Source organism: Equus asinus, chromosome 30 (assembly GCF_041296235.1).
Source record: "Equus asinus isolate D_3611 breed Donkey chromosome 30, EquAss-T2T_v2, whole genome shotgun sequence".
NCBI lineage: Eukaryota > Metazoa > Chordata > Mammalia > Perissodactyla > Equidae > Equus > Equus asinus.
The window spans coordinates 19755996-19771189 of record NC_091819.1 but is presented as its reverse complement, the minus strand read 5'-3'; the positions used below and the strand labels follow the sequence as shown (position 1 = coordinate 19771189).

At 38.1% G+C, this 15194-nt stretch overlaps 1 protein-coding gene across 3 annotated transcripts in view; it reads left to right on the top strand.

Moving 5' to 3' along the window:
- LOC123286419 (TATA box-binding protein-associated factor RNA polymerase I subunit A-like) overlaps nucleotides 1–15194 on the top strand; it is a 95548-nt gene that overhangs the window by 66198 nt on the left and 14156 nt on the right. Inside the window, exons 4-6 of one of the 3 annotated variants that reach the window (XM_070501649.1) lie at nucleotides 8572–8721; nucleotides 9744–9876; nucleotides 13488–13656. In XM_070501649.1, the coding sequence (XP_070357750.1) occupies nucleotides 13594–13656 (63 nt within the window). In that variant the 5' untranslated portion in view covers nucleotides 8572–8721; nucleotides 9744–9876; nucleotides 13488–13593. Of the gene's footprint in view, nucleotides 1–8571; nucleotides 8722–9743; nucleotides 9877–13487; nucleotides 13657–15194 lie in introns of those variants that run through there. The other 2 variants (XR_011499489.1, XM_070501650.1) reach the window with 2 other exon arrangements.

Here is a 15194-nt window from a genome sequence, read left to right as displayed (position 1 = left end):
CACAACCAAAGTATACAACTATGTACTGGGGGGATTTGGGGAGAAAAAGCAAAAAAAAAAAAGAAGTTTGGCAGCAGTTGTTAGCTCAGGAGTGAATCTTTAAAAAAAAAACAAGCTTTGAAAAGATCAAAATGTTTCCAAGTAAATTAACTGCATTCCAGAACAAAGCTCAAGAATATTTAAAAGAATACAAAATATTCAGCACCCAACGAGGTTAATTCACAATGTCTGGAATCCAATAAAAAATTATGAGGCATGAAAAGAAGTAGAAAAATACAACCCATAATGAAAAGAAAAATCAATCAATAGAAACTTTCATAAATGACACAGATGAGAGAATTTTTACACGAGGACAGTAACACAGTTTTAGTCCATATGTTAAAGATGCCATAGGAAAGCATAAACATGTAAAGGAGAAACATAGAGGATATAGCAACAATCTGAATCGAACATAGGTGAAGAAAACAATGGCTGAGGTGAAAAATACACTGGATAAGACTAATAGCAAATTAGACATTTCAGAAGAAAATATTAGTGAACTTGAAGACATAACTATATAAACTCTCCAAAATGAAACACAGAGAGAAAAGAGATTGAAAGAAATGTACAGAGCATCAATGTGCACAACTTCAAATCAGTCCAATATACATGTAATTGGGGCCCCTGAAGGATGCGTGAGACAGAAAATAGGTTTGAAGAAACAATGAATGAAAGCATTCCAAATTTGATAAAAACTCACAGATCCAAGAAGCTCAACAAACTCTAAGCACAAGAAACATGAAGAAAACAACACCAATGCATATCAAATTGGTTAAAACCAGTGGTAATGAAAAAAAATAGAAAATCATCTACAGACATCAGACACATTATGTTCAGAGAAACAGTGACAGGAGACTTTTCATTCAAAAAATGGAAGCCAGAAGACAGTCAATCAACATATTTAAAGTGCTGGAAGAAAAAAATATGACACTCTGGAGTTGTATACCAAGTGAAATATTTTCCAGACATGAGGTGAAGTCTTTTCAACACATGGTGCTGGGACAACTGGATATCCACATGCAAAAGAATGAAAGTGAACCCTACCTTACCCCACGTACAAATATTAACTCAAAATGGATCATAGACCTAAATGTAACAGCTAAAACTATAAAAATCTTAGAAGAAAACATAGGGAGAAATCTTGGAGTAGGCAATGATTTATTAGACATAACACCAAAAGCATAAGCAACTAAAGAAAAAAAGGTAAACTGGACTTTATCAAATTTAAAACTTCTGTGCTTTGAAGGACATCATCAAGAAAGTGAAAAGATAACCACACAGAAAGGAGGAAAATATTTGCCATTCATATATCTGATAAGAGATTTGCATCTAGAATATATAAATAACTCTTAAAATTCAATAATAAAAAGACAGATAACCCAATTTTAAATAACTCAATTTTTAAAAGCCCAGGGAAAAAAATTTGAATACACATTTCTCCAAAGAAAATATACAATGACCAATAAGTAGATGAAAATATGCTTAACATCACTAGCCATTAGGGAAATAAAATCAAAATCACAAGAAGATATTACTTCACACCCACTAGGATGGCTATAATAAAAAAGACAGATAATAGTGATGTTGACAAGGATGTGGAGAAATCAGAACTCTCATACATTACTGGTAGGAGTGTAAAAGGTGCAGCCACTTTGAAAAACCATCTGGCAGTTCCTCAAGAGATTAAACAGAGTTACCATATAACCAAGCAATTCCACTCCTAGGTAGATAACCAAAAAGCTATGAAATCCACTCAAAACCTTGGACACAAATATTCACAGCATCATTATTCATAATAGCCCAAAATGAAGACAACCCAAATGTTCATCCACGTGACAAACTAATGAGTAAAATGTGGCATGTCAATACAATGGCAGTAAAAAAGGAACAAAGTACTGATATACGCTACAACAGGAATGACCCCTGAAAAGATCATGCTAAGGGAAAAAACCAGCCACAAAAGAGCCTATATTGTATGGTTCCATTTATATGAAATGTGCAGAATACACAAATCTACAGAGACAGAAAGTATATTATTGGTTGTCTAGGGCTGGCAGAGACAGGGGTGTTGAAAGGTGACAGATAAAGGGTATAAGGTGTCTCTTTGGGGGTGATGAAAATGTTCTAAAATTGATTATGATGATACACAGCTCTGTGAATATATTAAAAGCCATTGAAGTGTACACTTCAATAGGTAAATTGTTTAGTTACATGAATTATATGCCAATAATGCTACTACAAAATAATGAGAAGAGGGTCCAGCCCAGTGGCATAGTGGTTAGGTTCACACACTCCACTTCAGCAGCCCAGGGTTCGCCAGTTTAGATCCTGGGTGCAGACCTACACACCACTTATCAGCCCATGCTGTGGCAGCATCCCACATATAAAGTAGAGGAAGATGGGCACGGATGTTAGCTCAGGGCCAGCCTTCCTCAGCAAAAGGAGGAGGATTGGTAGAAGATGTTACCTCAGATAATCTTCCTCGAAAAAAATAAAATAAAACAAGAAAAGACTTCCATGCCAAAAAGCAAATTTCTAGATATGCAAAACAAAACAAAGGAAAAAGGTGGTGAAATATATTTTCAGACAAACAAAAACTAAAAGAACTCATCATTCTAGGAAATTCAAACCAATCTATAATGACAGTTCTGCTTGATGACAGGCAGGGAGGAGAGGGATGGACACAAAGAAATTTGGGGGTGATGCGTATGTTCCTTCTTTTGATCATGGTGATGGTTGCAGGTGTGTATGCATGTGTCAGAACTCAGAAAACTGCACAATTTAAATACTTAAATATCATTTATACCTCAATAGATTTGTCAAAAACTATATGGGGAAAAGTAGTTTGTAATATTAGACAGAAAGAGATAAGACACAGTTATCCTTAAAAGTAACTGAAGAGTCATAAACCAGGTAAATCCTAGTAAACGTCTTAGTTAAAAACAAAAACACCATGGAGGACGTCCCATGGTCAAGTGGTTAAGTTTGCATGCTCTGATTAGGTGGCCCAGGGTTTTGTCGGTTCGTATCCCAGGCGTGGACATGGCACCGCTCATCAAGCCGTGCTGAGGTGGCATCCCACATAGCACAGCCAGAAGGACCTACAACTGAAATATACAACTATGTACTGCAGGGCTTTGGGGGGAAGAAGAAGAAGAAAAATAAATAAAAATAAAACACTGTGATTGGTTATGATACAGTGTAAATTAGAAAAACAACAAACATACATTTCTTTACTCTGTCAAGTCGGCCTGCACAGTATCATTTCCTGTTGGGAATCCTGAGATATTCTTCCCTTCTTTTCTTTTCCCAGATTTCTGGCTTCTTTTGTGTCCAGTGTCATCCTTTGTGGCCAGTGTTTAGGAGATGGGTCCACCTTTTACACCCGTGCCCAAGGAGGCCCCGTCTTGGCTCCACCTCCAAGGGTGAAGGATGACTTGGATCCTCATTATATTCTTTTTTTTTTTTTTTTTTTAGATTTTTATTTTTTTCCCCTTTTTCTCCCCAAAGCCCCCCGGTACATAGTTGTATATTCTTTGTTGTGGGTCCTTCTAGTTGTGGCATGTGGGACGCTGCCTCAGCATGGTCTGATGAGCAGTGCCATGTCCGCGCCCAGGATTCGAACCAACGAAACACTGGGCCGCCTGCAGCGGAGCGCGTGAACTTAACCACTCGGCCACGGGGCCAGCCCCTCATTATATTCTTTAGAGTGGAAACTCCTAAAAGATAAGTAAATCTCTCTTGCTGATGCCAACCACCATCCACAGTAACAATGGGGGTATGGGGAAGACAAGGAACCCTGCCACACAGTAAGTGCTAAAATGTGTGTGGGCGCAAATTCTAAGCACGAACAAGTTAAAAGAAGGAGGAAAGTAAATGATGGTGGTGCGGCTTAAGCTAGGTCTTGGTGAATAGGTAGGATTTAGATTCTAAAAAGAGAGTACAGCAAGTGAGGAAAGTAACATAGGAGAAAAGAGAGCAAAAAGTAATGTTTAAAGGACAGTAGGGAGACCTAATCTTACTAGTGTGAAATGATCCAATTAAAGAATAGTGGGAGATAAATTTAGGGGGCTAGGGTAGGTCAGATTACAAAAGCCCTTGAAAATCAAGCACAAGAATTTAGACTTAAGAGAGTAAAAAACAAAGCTATCAGACTTTAAGGGATTTTATAACTGAATTAGAATGTAAGCAAGTATTGTGTTCTGAAAGCCAAGGAGAATGGAGTTTTGTGTTGGGCGTGGCCAGTAGGGTTAAATCATCCCCGTAATTAAAAAGCCATGTGGAAGTCATGTCAAAGGATTATGTTCTACTGGGAGTGAGTCATATACCAGGCAAAGTCTTCTATCAGCATGTACTATTTGTCTAGTCCTGACAAATATTATCCCAGTTTCTATCGTACGAAGAAAGAAACTCAAACCTCTGAAGTTGCCACTAACTTATGGGCTTATAGATAAGTTCCTGTTTCCGGTTCTGCCTAATTTACCTTGGCACTATTTTCACAGAAGTCAAATATTTGGTGCTTTGAAACAAAACCAGACCAAATTCCAGGGTGGGGCCTGTACAACTCAGTTTCCACAGTGCAGACTGTTTGTCCATTTACGCTTTCCAGATATGAATTCCTTCCTTACTAGGACTATAGCAGAGGCAGGGAAGGAAGTCAAAAGCATTAAACTAGGTATCACAAGTCTAACTGTGTGATCCTCGGCAGGTAATTAACTTTTCTGAGTCTCAGATTCCTCATCTACAAAATTGGGATTAATGTTCAAACTTCCATAGTGTTTCTGTAAGAAGCAAGTGAGATCATATATTAAAAAGTTGCCCATTTATGTTGTTTAAATCATCAAACAGCAAAATCTCAGGCTTTTACAGCCAACCAGGATGGTTGACGGTGCAAGAAGAGTCCCAGCAAATCAATGCCTTTGTGACAAAGGAGACATTTTTAGACAGTACCTCCCCTGGAAACTGTTCCCTTCTTGCTAGAAGACAGCATGGCCACTCACAGCCTCCCAAGCTGTGCCTGGCAAGTCAAAAGCACCTCCGGGAGGAGACGCTGAGAGCTGAGAGGGAGAAAATACGTTCTTGAGGGTAACATACAAGCACAGCAGACCTGTTACAGATCACATAGCGAGACAAAGCCAATCTCCTGAATCCTCAGCATTTTAATCGGTACATGCAGCAGAAAATTAGGAGCAGCAACATAAATACCATTATGAAGACTGTCCTCAAGTGCGGGTACTGAGCAATTGCAAACTGGAAACGTAAAGAGTTTCTCCAAGCATGAAAGCTCCTTCCTGTTTAAATCTACATCATATACGAAATAGCATGGAATGCCTAAGAGGAGGGATGAATGACTTCAAATCACAATGCTTGCGTAGAGAATCTAACCATAACCTCAGATTTCTCACTGATTCTCTAGAACAATGCTGTTCGATAGCAATATAATGCCAGGTACAAATGTAGTTTAAAATGTCTACAAGTCACTTTAGAAAGGTAAAACAAAACAAATGAAATTAATTTTAACAATACATTTATTTAACCAAATATATACAAGATATTATTATTTCAACTTGTAATCAATATAAAAATTATTAGTGAGACATTTTACCTTCTTTATTTCATTTGAAATCTGGGGTGTATTTTACACTTTACAGCACATCTCAACTCAGACGAGGCACATTTAAAGATAGCATGGCTCTAGAAAGCAGGGATTAAAAATTAACACCAGATCTGTACCATATACTTGTCCACTATTTTGCGTAAACTTATTGTAAAGAAAAGCAAAACTTAAAATTGTGTTTTAGGGTTTAAAATATTTTTGGCCCAGCTCTCTTGGAAGAAGCAAGAATGATGGTGGTTATCACAAAACCACCAATTTTTCGTTTGTCTGTGATCAGAGGCTGAGAATTTTGTTGGGATATCTGAGACTCTCATGGCCATTTCAGATGAATCTGAAGTCTTTAGTAAAAAGTATAAGCTGTAGTCATCATTAAGCTTCTACACTAGTCATGCTTTTATTTAGTTCTCATAATTATCTTAAATGCACTTACTATTATTGACAAACTAAAGAAACCAAGAATGACATTTAAATGGGTGATAAAACAATTTGACGGTATGAAAGCCTTTATCCCTTTAGGTTGAATTGAATTGAATTGTAGGAAAACACAGTCGCAGTTAAGTAAGGGACCAGAGCACGTTACTTGTTTAGGCAAATGTTTCTTGCTAGAGCTCTATTGGCATTTTAGGTGGGACATTCCACCCAGTTGCAGGATTTACAACCACCCTGGCTCTGGCCATGAAATTCTAGTAGCATCCTTAGTCCTGAAAAATAAATAAAAATAAAATAAATATTGTCAAAATAAAAATTGCCTCCATGCATTTCAAAACTCCCCTTGGTAGGAAGAGTACCACTCTCCCAGCTGAGATGCACTGTTTGAGACTTTTAAAATCTGATCAGTTAACAAGCACCTGTGGTTGTAAATATTCTGTATTCGGTAGTTTCTCTTATCAGCTAAAAGGAAAGGATTATTTTTAAAAAGTCTTTTGTAGATCCAAACGACTTTGCTTTACAGTGTTTTTGTCACTAAAGCTGATACCACCTTAAGGGACATCTCACACTTCCTCCAAGAGGGGTCTAATCCTTCTACTTCAACATTCCCACGTTTGCTCCCTCTTCTGTATTATCTTATCTTAAACTTAAATCTGAATGAATTGTATTGTTTTTTCTTTGTGTTAATAGTCAAATCACGGACACATGCTGAGTTACTTGGAATGGAGGTAGAGGGTTTTTTCTTTATTCTTAACAAAAGAACATGCTTCTCAATTAAAACTTAGGGGGTCTAAGTTTAGACTCAGAATGTAGAGTTACTATGAGAACAATTGTAATGAAATAAATATATATCATCTTCATGATGGCTGATCCCATTTTGCCCCATTATAATCATGTTTCTCCAAAATAGAACAGCAAAATTACTCCTTAGCGTTGACATCTACTAATTGTTTAGAGCACCCAGGAGAAACAATGTAGAGCCAATGACTATCATAATGACTGAGATCTATGATAATTATTTTTTAGTAGATCTCTTTTTTGGACAAAAAATCACTCATATAATTACATATCTTTAAAATTGTCTGTATGTATGTATGTATCCCAACCGAACCTCTATTGTGAGCATAAACATTAATTGGTACCCTAGAGCAACTGTTGGCAAACTACAGCCTACAGCCAAATCCAGCCTGCCACCTGTTTTTGTAAATATAAGTTTTATTAGACATGCTCGATCATTTACATTTATCTATGGCTGCTTTTGTGCTGCAACGGCAGGGTTGAATAGTGGCAGCAGAGACTGTATGGTCTGCAAGGTCTAAAATATTTACTGTCTCTTCACAGAAAAAGTTTGCTGACCTCCACTGTAGATTGTAGGTTAAAGGTCAGCAGAAAACATGTACAAGGTTTTTTTTTCTTTTTTTATGTCTAGAGTGGGTTGTATGAAATGTGATCAAGGAGCTGTTAATTGTCGAGGACCAATGTCTCCTCCTCGTAGACGATGTGCATTTAGGACTAGAAAGTTTTTGTCATGTGAAAGGTAAAAAACACCTGGGGAAGTTCATTTGGATGAGATTTAAGAAACGTCTTTTCTAGAGAATTTTGAGGTGTATCTAATCTTTGGGTTGTAGATAATGACACAGTTCTTCAAAATTGTTGGGAAGGATGTTTTAATCCATGAGTGGAATGTGTTCATTAGTATTTTGTAATAATTTCACAACTATCATCTAATATATGAAAGTATCATATGAGGCCGTCTATTGGGTTGTAGTGGAACATTTTATGAGTCTATCTATTAGTTTTTATTTTTCTAGTAATTGTAGATCTCATGCTCATAAAGCTATGGGTAGAAATAGGATCATTTAGGTCTGATTAAATCACAAATCTTGGCCAGTTTATTTTTCAGAGATCTATTTTGAGGTTTACTCCTTCAGTTGATTTTAAGTCCCATGGACAATGAAATTGCTGTTGAATCTGTGAGACATTGCAAAGTTTCTATGTAGTTTGGCCTGTTAACTGAGTGTCCCTATTTACTGTTGATGGACAAAGATATAGGAAATTTAGTACTTCTGCTTTGAACCATGATAGAGTAGCTGGTACTGGATTTGTCTTCCTGCCACAAAAGAGTATAAAACTAGACAAACTACTTAGTGTGACTATTTCCAGGCACTGATAACCAGGCAGCACATGACTGTGATCCTTAAGAACAAAACACACAAGGTAAACTCCCTAATCAGGGGCTGAAACTCAAGTAAAGTGATAGTCTTGCTGACATGAAGAGAAAATTATCAGAGGTCAAGGTTATTGAAGTGGCTGGGATTTTGTAGGTTAGAATAACTGAGCTGATGGTGTGTGTGTGTGTGTGTGTGTGTGTGTGTGTGTGTGTGTACTGGGGGGACGGTAATACTAGAAGCCTATGTGGGAATTCACTGAGGATACAAATGTGTCAGGTGAGACTCCACAGGCTTAGCCAAGTTTGTCTGCTGCAGAGGGAAGGCTGAAGAGTGATGCTAAAGATCATGCAGTGCCGGGAGACATTGGGCTTCCAGCCCAGCCAGAGAGCAGCAACTTCACTGAAACGTTGGGCACTTGACTGAGAATCCAGAATCAAGCCATAAGAGAAAGAACCATGCAAAAGAGTAAGTGGCACATGCTATGACTGAGTTTAAAACCAAAATAGACACACGTTGAAAATGAGTAGTACCAAGGTGGACATGACCAAAAGGACCTACCAATATTTAATCTGCATGGCACACAAAAAGTAATATTCTTTAAAGGAAGACAATATAATCCAGACTCCCTACAATGTATTATCTATAAATGTCCAACATATAACTTATTATCAAACACACAAAGAGATAGGAAAATGTGAACCATAAAACAAAAAATAGGCTATAAAGATATCTGTGAGATGACCCAGATTTGGGGATTAGCAGAAAAAAAATTTAAAGTAGCTTTTGTAAATAATTTAAAGGACTTAAAGGAAAACATAGTAAGGAGTGAACAGATAAGGGCTATCAGTGTATAAATGAAAACTTTGTTTAAAAAAAAACAGAAATTCCAAGAACTGAGAAGTACAGTAATTGAAGTGAAAAATTCACTAAATGGGCTTAGCAGATTGGACACTACAAAAACAACAAAAAGTTAACTTGAGGATAGATCAATAGAAATTACTGTCCTCTCCTTTCTTGTGGGGTTGGGCCAGGTTACATAATTTCGCTAAGCCCCTCAGTTTTTTCATGAAAATGGAAGAAAATAATAGTACTTTCCTTAGGATTTCTCTAAGGATTAAATTAGGTAATTTATATGCCTGGTGTATAGAATGGGCCCAATAAATGTTAATTCCTACTATTATTGTACTTGTCATCTTGTTTTATTATGCATCGTTTTGCTTTTTCTTCTCTAGACTTTTTTTAAATTAAAAAGTTAGTATCTATCTTTGTATATTATTGAATATAGTAGTAGTTGTCCTTTTTTTTGAATGGTCCATTTAGGCCATTTGCCGACATAATTAAATTCATTTCTTTCTTCAAAGGAACTATTAGGTGCAATTAATTTTGGTGATCAAATGGTGTTTATTAGATAAAAAGATGGCTGTTTTTTTCTGTATAACTCAGAAGCCTGTGGATTAAGATGTACAGAAAGTAACTGATGTTCTCAGTTTGGGATAGGTATGAGTGATTTCAGTGAAGAATTGATAAAGTCCACAACAGAGGATGACCAGGGGGAAAGGTGTGAGCTCTCTGGAACAGGAATGCATTTTCCTTGGCTCCAAAAGCATATAGAAACTGTGGGTAAGTAAAATAAGATAGAACCATTTTAGCTTTAATGCATGGAGGTGATAAGGTTCAGTATGGATACAAAAATGAATAACCGAGCTGGTTCGGTTTTCAAGAGAGGAATATATGGAGGTTATTTTAGACTGTAAGCAAAAAAGAAGTCATAAAAATAGATTCTTTTTTCTTTTACAGTTATTTTCCTTTGAGTTAATAAACAATAGTCTGTATTATGGTAGATAGACTTTTTTTCTATCGATACTGAGCGTTTATTATATCTCTGGCATTGGCTAGATATTGGGGATACATGGATGGAGAAGACAGGGTCTCTGTTTTCAAGAAGTTTCTATGGAACTGCAATGAAATAATTCCTAACAGAATTGATCTATAATAGGTTTCAAATAAAGAATATTTCCCCCCATTTTCTTCTAATGTAAATAGAAGGAAGTTTTTCTATGAGATAAACCCCTATCAGAATATATAAAAGAAGCAGTTACCTGCATGTTGGCTGGTGTATTCCTGGGAATCCATTGGAACCAGCACGTTTCTCCTTACCCTCTGGATCCACCCAAACACATCTTCTTAGTCTAGTCCTCTTTCTCCTTGCCTGAGATTTCTTGGCTTCTAGAATTTGGCTCCTATTTCTTTTTATGTTACTCCAAGTATCATCTCATTTTATTATCTCAGCAAAGTAATCCTCAGTAAATCTATGTGCTCAGCCATTTTAGAGATGAGGAAATTGAATTTCAAAGAACTTACCCTCTAAGTGCTGGTACCAGGAGTCAAACCTAGGCCTGTCTGATCTCAAAGCCTATTCTTTTAGTGTCTGAGATATGAAAAATAGGATAATGTATGTAGAGTGCCTAGCGTAGAGCCTTGTGCATAGTGAGTGTTGAAAAAAATCAATAGTTTCTTTCTTCTCTTCTCCTTTTATTTTTGCTGGATTAAGACACATGGTTTAAACCAGGTTTGAATGGATGGTACTTCAGAAGGAGTGCTACTTCAGTTCTTACAGAGATCTAGTCATCTAAAGTTCCTGCTAGTTAAGGCCTCCCTGGGCACGTTTCTGCCCCCACTGTTCTCTAGAGAGCTTGAGTCAGTCCAGAAACAAGTAGGTTGAAGTCCAGAATTTACATGCTTAGAAATGTTTTATAGGTTATGGATGGCTTGTTAAATACAAAATACTTCTCTTTTCTTTTCTTTCTGTCTTTCTTTCTTTTTTTTTGCTGAGGAAGATTGGCCCAGAGCTAACATCTGTGCTCATCTTCCTCTACTTTATATGTGGTATGCCTGCCACAGCATGGCTTCACAAGCGGCACGTAGGTCCACATCTAGGATCCGAACTGGCGAATCCTGGGCTGCCAAAGTGGAGCATGTGAACTTAACCGCTCTGCCACTGGGCTGGCCCCTACTTTTTTATTTTAATACATAGATGTGCATTTCCTCTCCCAATTTTTTTGTTTTTTCTTTAAAGATTAGTACCTGAGCTACTGAGGTAACATCTGTTGCCAATCTTTTCCTTTTTTTTTTCCTCTTCTCCCCAAAGCCCCCCAGTATATAGTTGTATATTCTAGTTGTAGGTCCCTCTGGTTGTGCTATGTGGGATGCCATCTCATCATGGCTGGATGAGCAGTGCCATGTCCGCACCCAGGATCGAACTGGCAAAACCCCAGGCCGCTGAAGCAGAGCACGTGAACTTAACCACTCGGCCACGCGGCCAGCCCCTTAAATCCAAAATACTTTGTAAGGAGAAAATAGTTGCAGGTAATATTGACACTGTAGTGATAATTAGCTCATGGTAGGAAAACACAGTTTCCTAACAATTATTTATTTTTTTTATTCTGATGTCTTTTGGCACTTGGAAGTGTGTGCCCCCTAGAATAAAAACTTTGAAGGCAGGGGCCCAGCTGGAATAGAGCTGTGTGTCGAGTACCTAGAATAGTTCTTGGTGCATAGTGGTGCTCAAAAAGTATTTGTTGACAGACTGACAAGTGTCCAGATTCTTTCAAGGGCATTAGAAGTTAGGTTGATGACGCTGGTTCTTTATTGTATCTCATTCCATCAAAATGCATTTTCCTTGACAATTGTTATCTTTTGCTCACAAAAGGATGACGTGAGAGAGATTCCTGAGGTCACGAGGCTGAGTTGGAAGATGGGAGGGGACTTTTCCAAGGATTTAGGAATAGTGTCTAAAGTCGATTTCCAGTCTGGGGTGTGAACACTGGAGGGATGGAGGGGAGTTTGGCCTGAGATTAATTTTCCTTTAGGGGAATAAACGAGGTTTTAGGGAAGAGGTATTTTGCGTGGTGTTGCTGCTGATCCTGGGAGGTTGGGTGTAGATCTTGTTAAATGCAGCTTCTGATTCAGAGAGCTTATTTCTCATGAGCTCCCTGTGATCCTAAGCTGCTGGTTCCAGGATCACCCTGAGTAGCAAGCATCAGGATCCCCAGGGGGTTTGTTTGCACACTGAAAACGTGTGAGAAGCGCTAGTCTAGAGCAGTAGGCCTCTACTTTTATTTTTTTGGAAAATTAGGTACTACCTTGTACTGTTCTAAAATGCCATCTAAAAATTGTATCCTACACTCGATAGTTGCAAAAGATATAATTTCCAGTGTATGTTGGTATCTTTAAATAAAATTATTATATTACTTTAAAAATAGATCTGGTGGAGGGGCTGGCCCAGTGGCATAGTGGTTAAGTTCGCGTGCTCCGCTTTGGTGGCCTGGGTTTTGCAAGTTCGGATCCCAGGTGTGGACCTACGCACCACTCATCAAGCCATGCTGTGGTGGCGTCCCACATATAAAATAGAGGAAGATTGGCACAGATGTTAGCTCACAGCCAATCTTCCTCACCAAAAATATATATATCTATATATAAAGCTACCTATCTGGTGGAATCTAAACAGCCTAGGGATGTGATACTTTTCATCAACCATTTAAAAATATTTATGAAATGCTTTTAATAGATGGAAATTTTATGTTGTGCCTTTTTGTTTTATACTTTTATTCTTTCAGTAAAAGTATGTACCTAGTTTTAATTATTTTTTGTTAATATCCTACAAGGTTTTAAGTATTAAAATTTCTTCTGGATTGAGATACCATTAAATTAATAGTTGTACACAGCTGATCAAAATAACAAGTATTAAAAGTTTTATCAAAATTTAAGTATTAAAAGTAAGTTTTGGTTGCTTTTTATCTCAGTCAAATATAGTTATTTTTATCCAATTACTTCATGTATCTGTGGGTGAATAGTATGTATTTCTAGAAGAAGGAAAGATTGAGCTTCAATTCTATTTTGTTTTAAATGATGAAAATTCTGACACACCTTAGTCACATAAGTAAGTAGATAGCAATGGATGGATTTTAGTTATAGCAGTGGATCTGGTCTTTGAACTCTTGAATTATTTGTGAAAAAAGTACATAGTGATCTGTTATAAAAAATCATCGGATCCTTCTACAATTTTTGATAAACAAAACAAAAACAAGTGAAGCTAGCTTTGATATTGGGGTGGCCTGGGTTAAGTAATACCCTCTGTTCTACTTGTTAAAACTTCTGTTTAGCAGAAGTAAGGTTTTTGAGTTGTTGCCTTGGGGTCAATGTGGTGAAACTCGTCTCTTTAATCTTTGTAGCGACTGGAGGGAAAAAGGAGAAGGATTTTGAGCAGATGACAAGTGTTGTTTAAGTTTTATCCAGGAAGCTCTGCTGAAGCACCAGTGGCAGCAGGCTGCAGAATACATGCACAGCTATTTGCAGGTCTTGGAAGATTCGGACAGCTGCAAGAGGCAGGCCGCCCTGGAGGTGAGTGCTCGTCTGCTCCAAGAGACTGTGGAGGTCTGCGAGTTCCTGCCTCCTGAGCTCCACCGGAATAGCTTCTGCAGCATCTCATGTTGATTTTTCTAAAAGCTACCGAAAGTAGTTTTGGGTGGAGAGTTTGTATCGGGGCATTTTTGTGTGTACTTTTTTTTACTTCCTATGATTTTAAAGGAGACTGAAAATAGTTTGAATTCTCAGATTCCTTAGTATTTTCATTCATTCCAGTAATTCTTCCTTCTTTGCCTCTGTCATTAATGTCCCTTCGCTATAGGATGTTTCCTATCATCATACAAATGTTATTTTTTCCATCTTAAAATCATCTCTTGACCCCCATTTTCTCTGCAGGCCGTGCCCCGTTTTTCCACTCTCCCTTTCAGCAGAGCTCCTGGAAAGAGAGTGCATCCTTCTTCTCTGCCAACCCTCTCCAGTTAGGCTCCCCCCACCGCCAGCATCACTGATTCTCCCAAATTGCTTTGTCGAGGTCAACAGTGATTTCCATGTTGCTAAATCCAGTGGCGGATTCTCAGTGCTCCTCTAACTTGATCTGTCAGCAGTATTTAACACAGGAGATCATTCCTTCCTGTGTGATAACCTTTCTTCATCTGGTTCCAAGACACCGCCCTCTGTCAGTTTTCTCTCCTGCCTCACTGGACATTCCTCAGTCTCCTTTTCTGACTGCTTCTCTTTCTGGCCTTTGGACCTGGGCCCCAGAACTCAGTCCTTAGTCCTCTTCATTGTCTGAACTCGCTCTTAAAGATCTCAGTCAGTTTCATAGCCTTAAATTTGGTCTATATGCTGGCAATTCCCAGTTGTCTGTCTATGGCCCTGACATCTCCACGTCCAGATTCCTAACCCAGCTATCTCCTCCACATCACCACATGGATATCTAATGGTCATATCATACCAACAGAGCTAAAAGGGATTTTCTGAGCTTCCCTGTCTAACCTAATTTTCCTCATCTCAGAGGATGGTTACTTTATGTATCTAATTGCTAGGGCCAAACCCTGGAGTTAATCTTTCTTTCATAACCATATCCAAATGATCAGATAATCCTGTTGACTCTAGTTTCAAAATATACCTACAGTCTGAGTACTTCTCACCACCTCCCTTGCTGCCCCTTGATCCCAGCCACTGTCGCCTCCCTGAGGACTGCTCGCCCTTCTCCACCCCCAGTCTGTTTCCAGCATAGCAGCCAGAGTGATCCTACCTTTATTAAGATATTATTAACGCACCATGCAATTCACCCATTTAAGTTGTATAATTCAGTGTTTTTTTGTATATTCACAGAGATGTGCAACCATTACCACAGTCTAAATTTAGAACATTTTTATCCCCTCAAAAGGAGACCCTGTTCACTCGCAGTCACTCCCTGTTCGTCCCCATAATCTCCAGCCCCTGGCATCCATTAATCTACTTTCCATTCTGGACATTTCATATAAGTGGAGTTGTATAATATATGACGTTTGTGAATGATGTTTTTCACTGAACATAATGTTTTCAAGGTTTATCCATGTTACAGCATG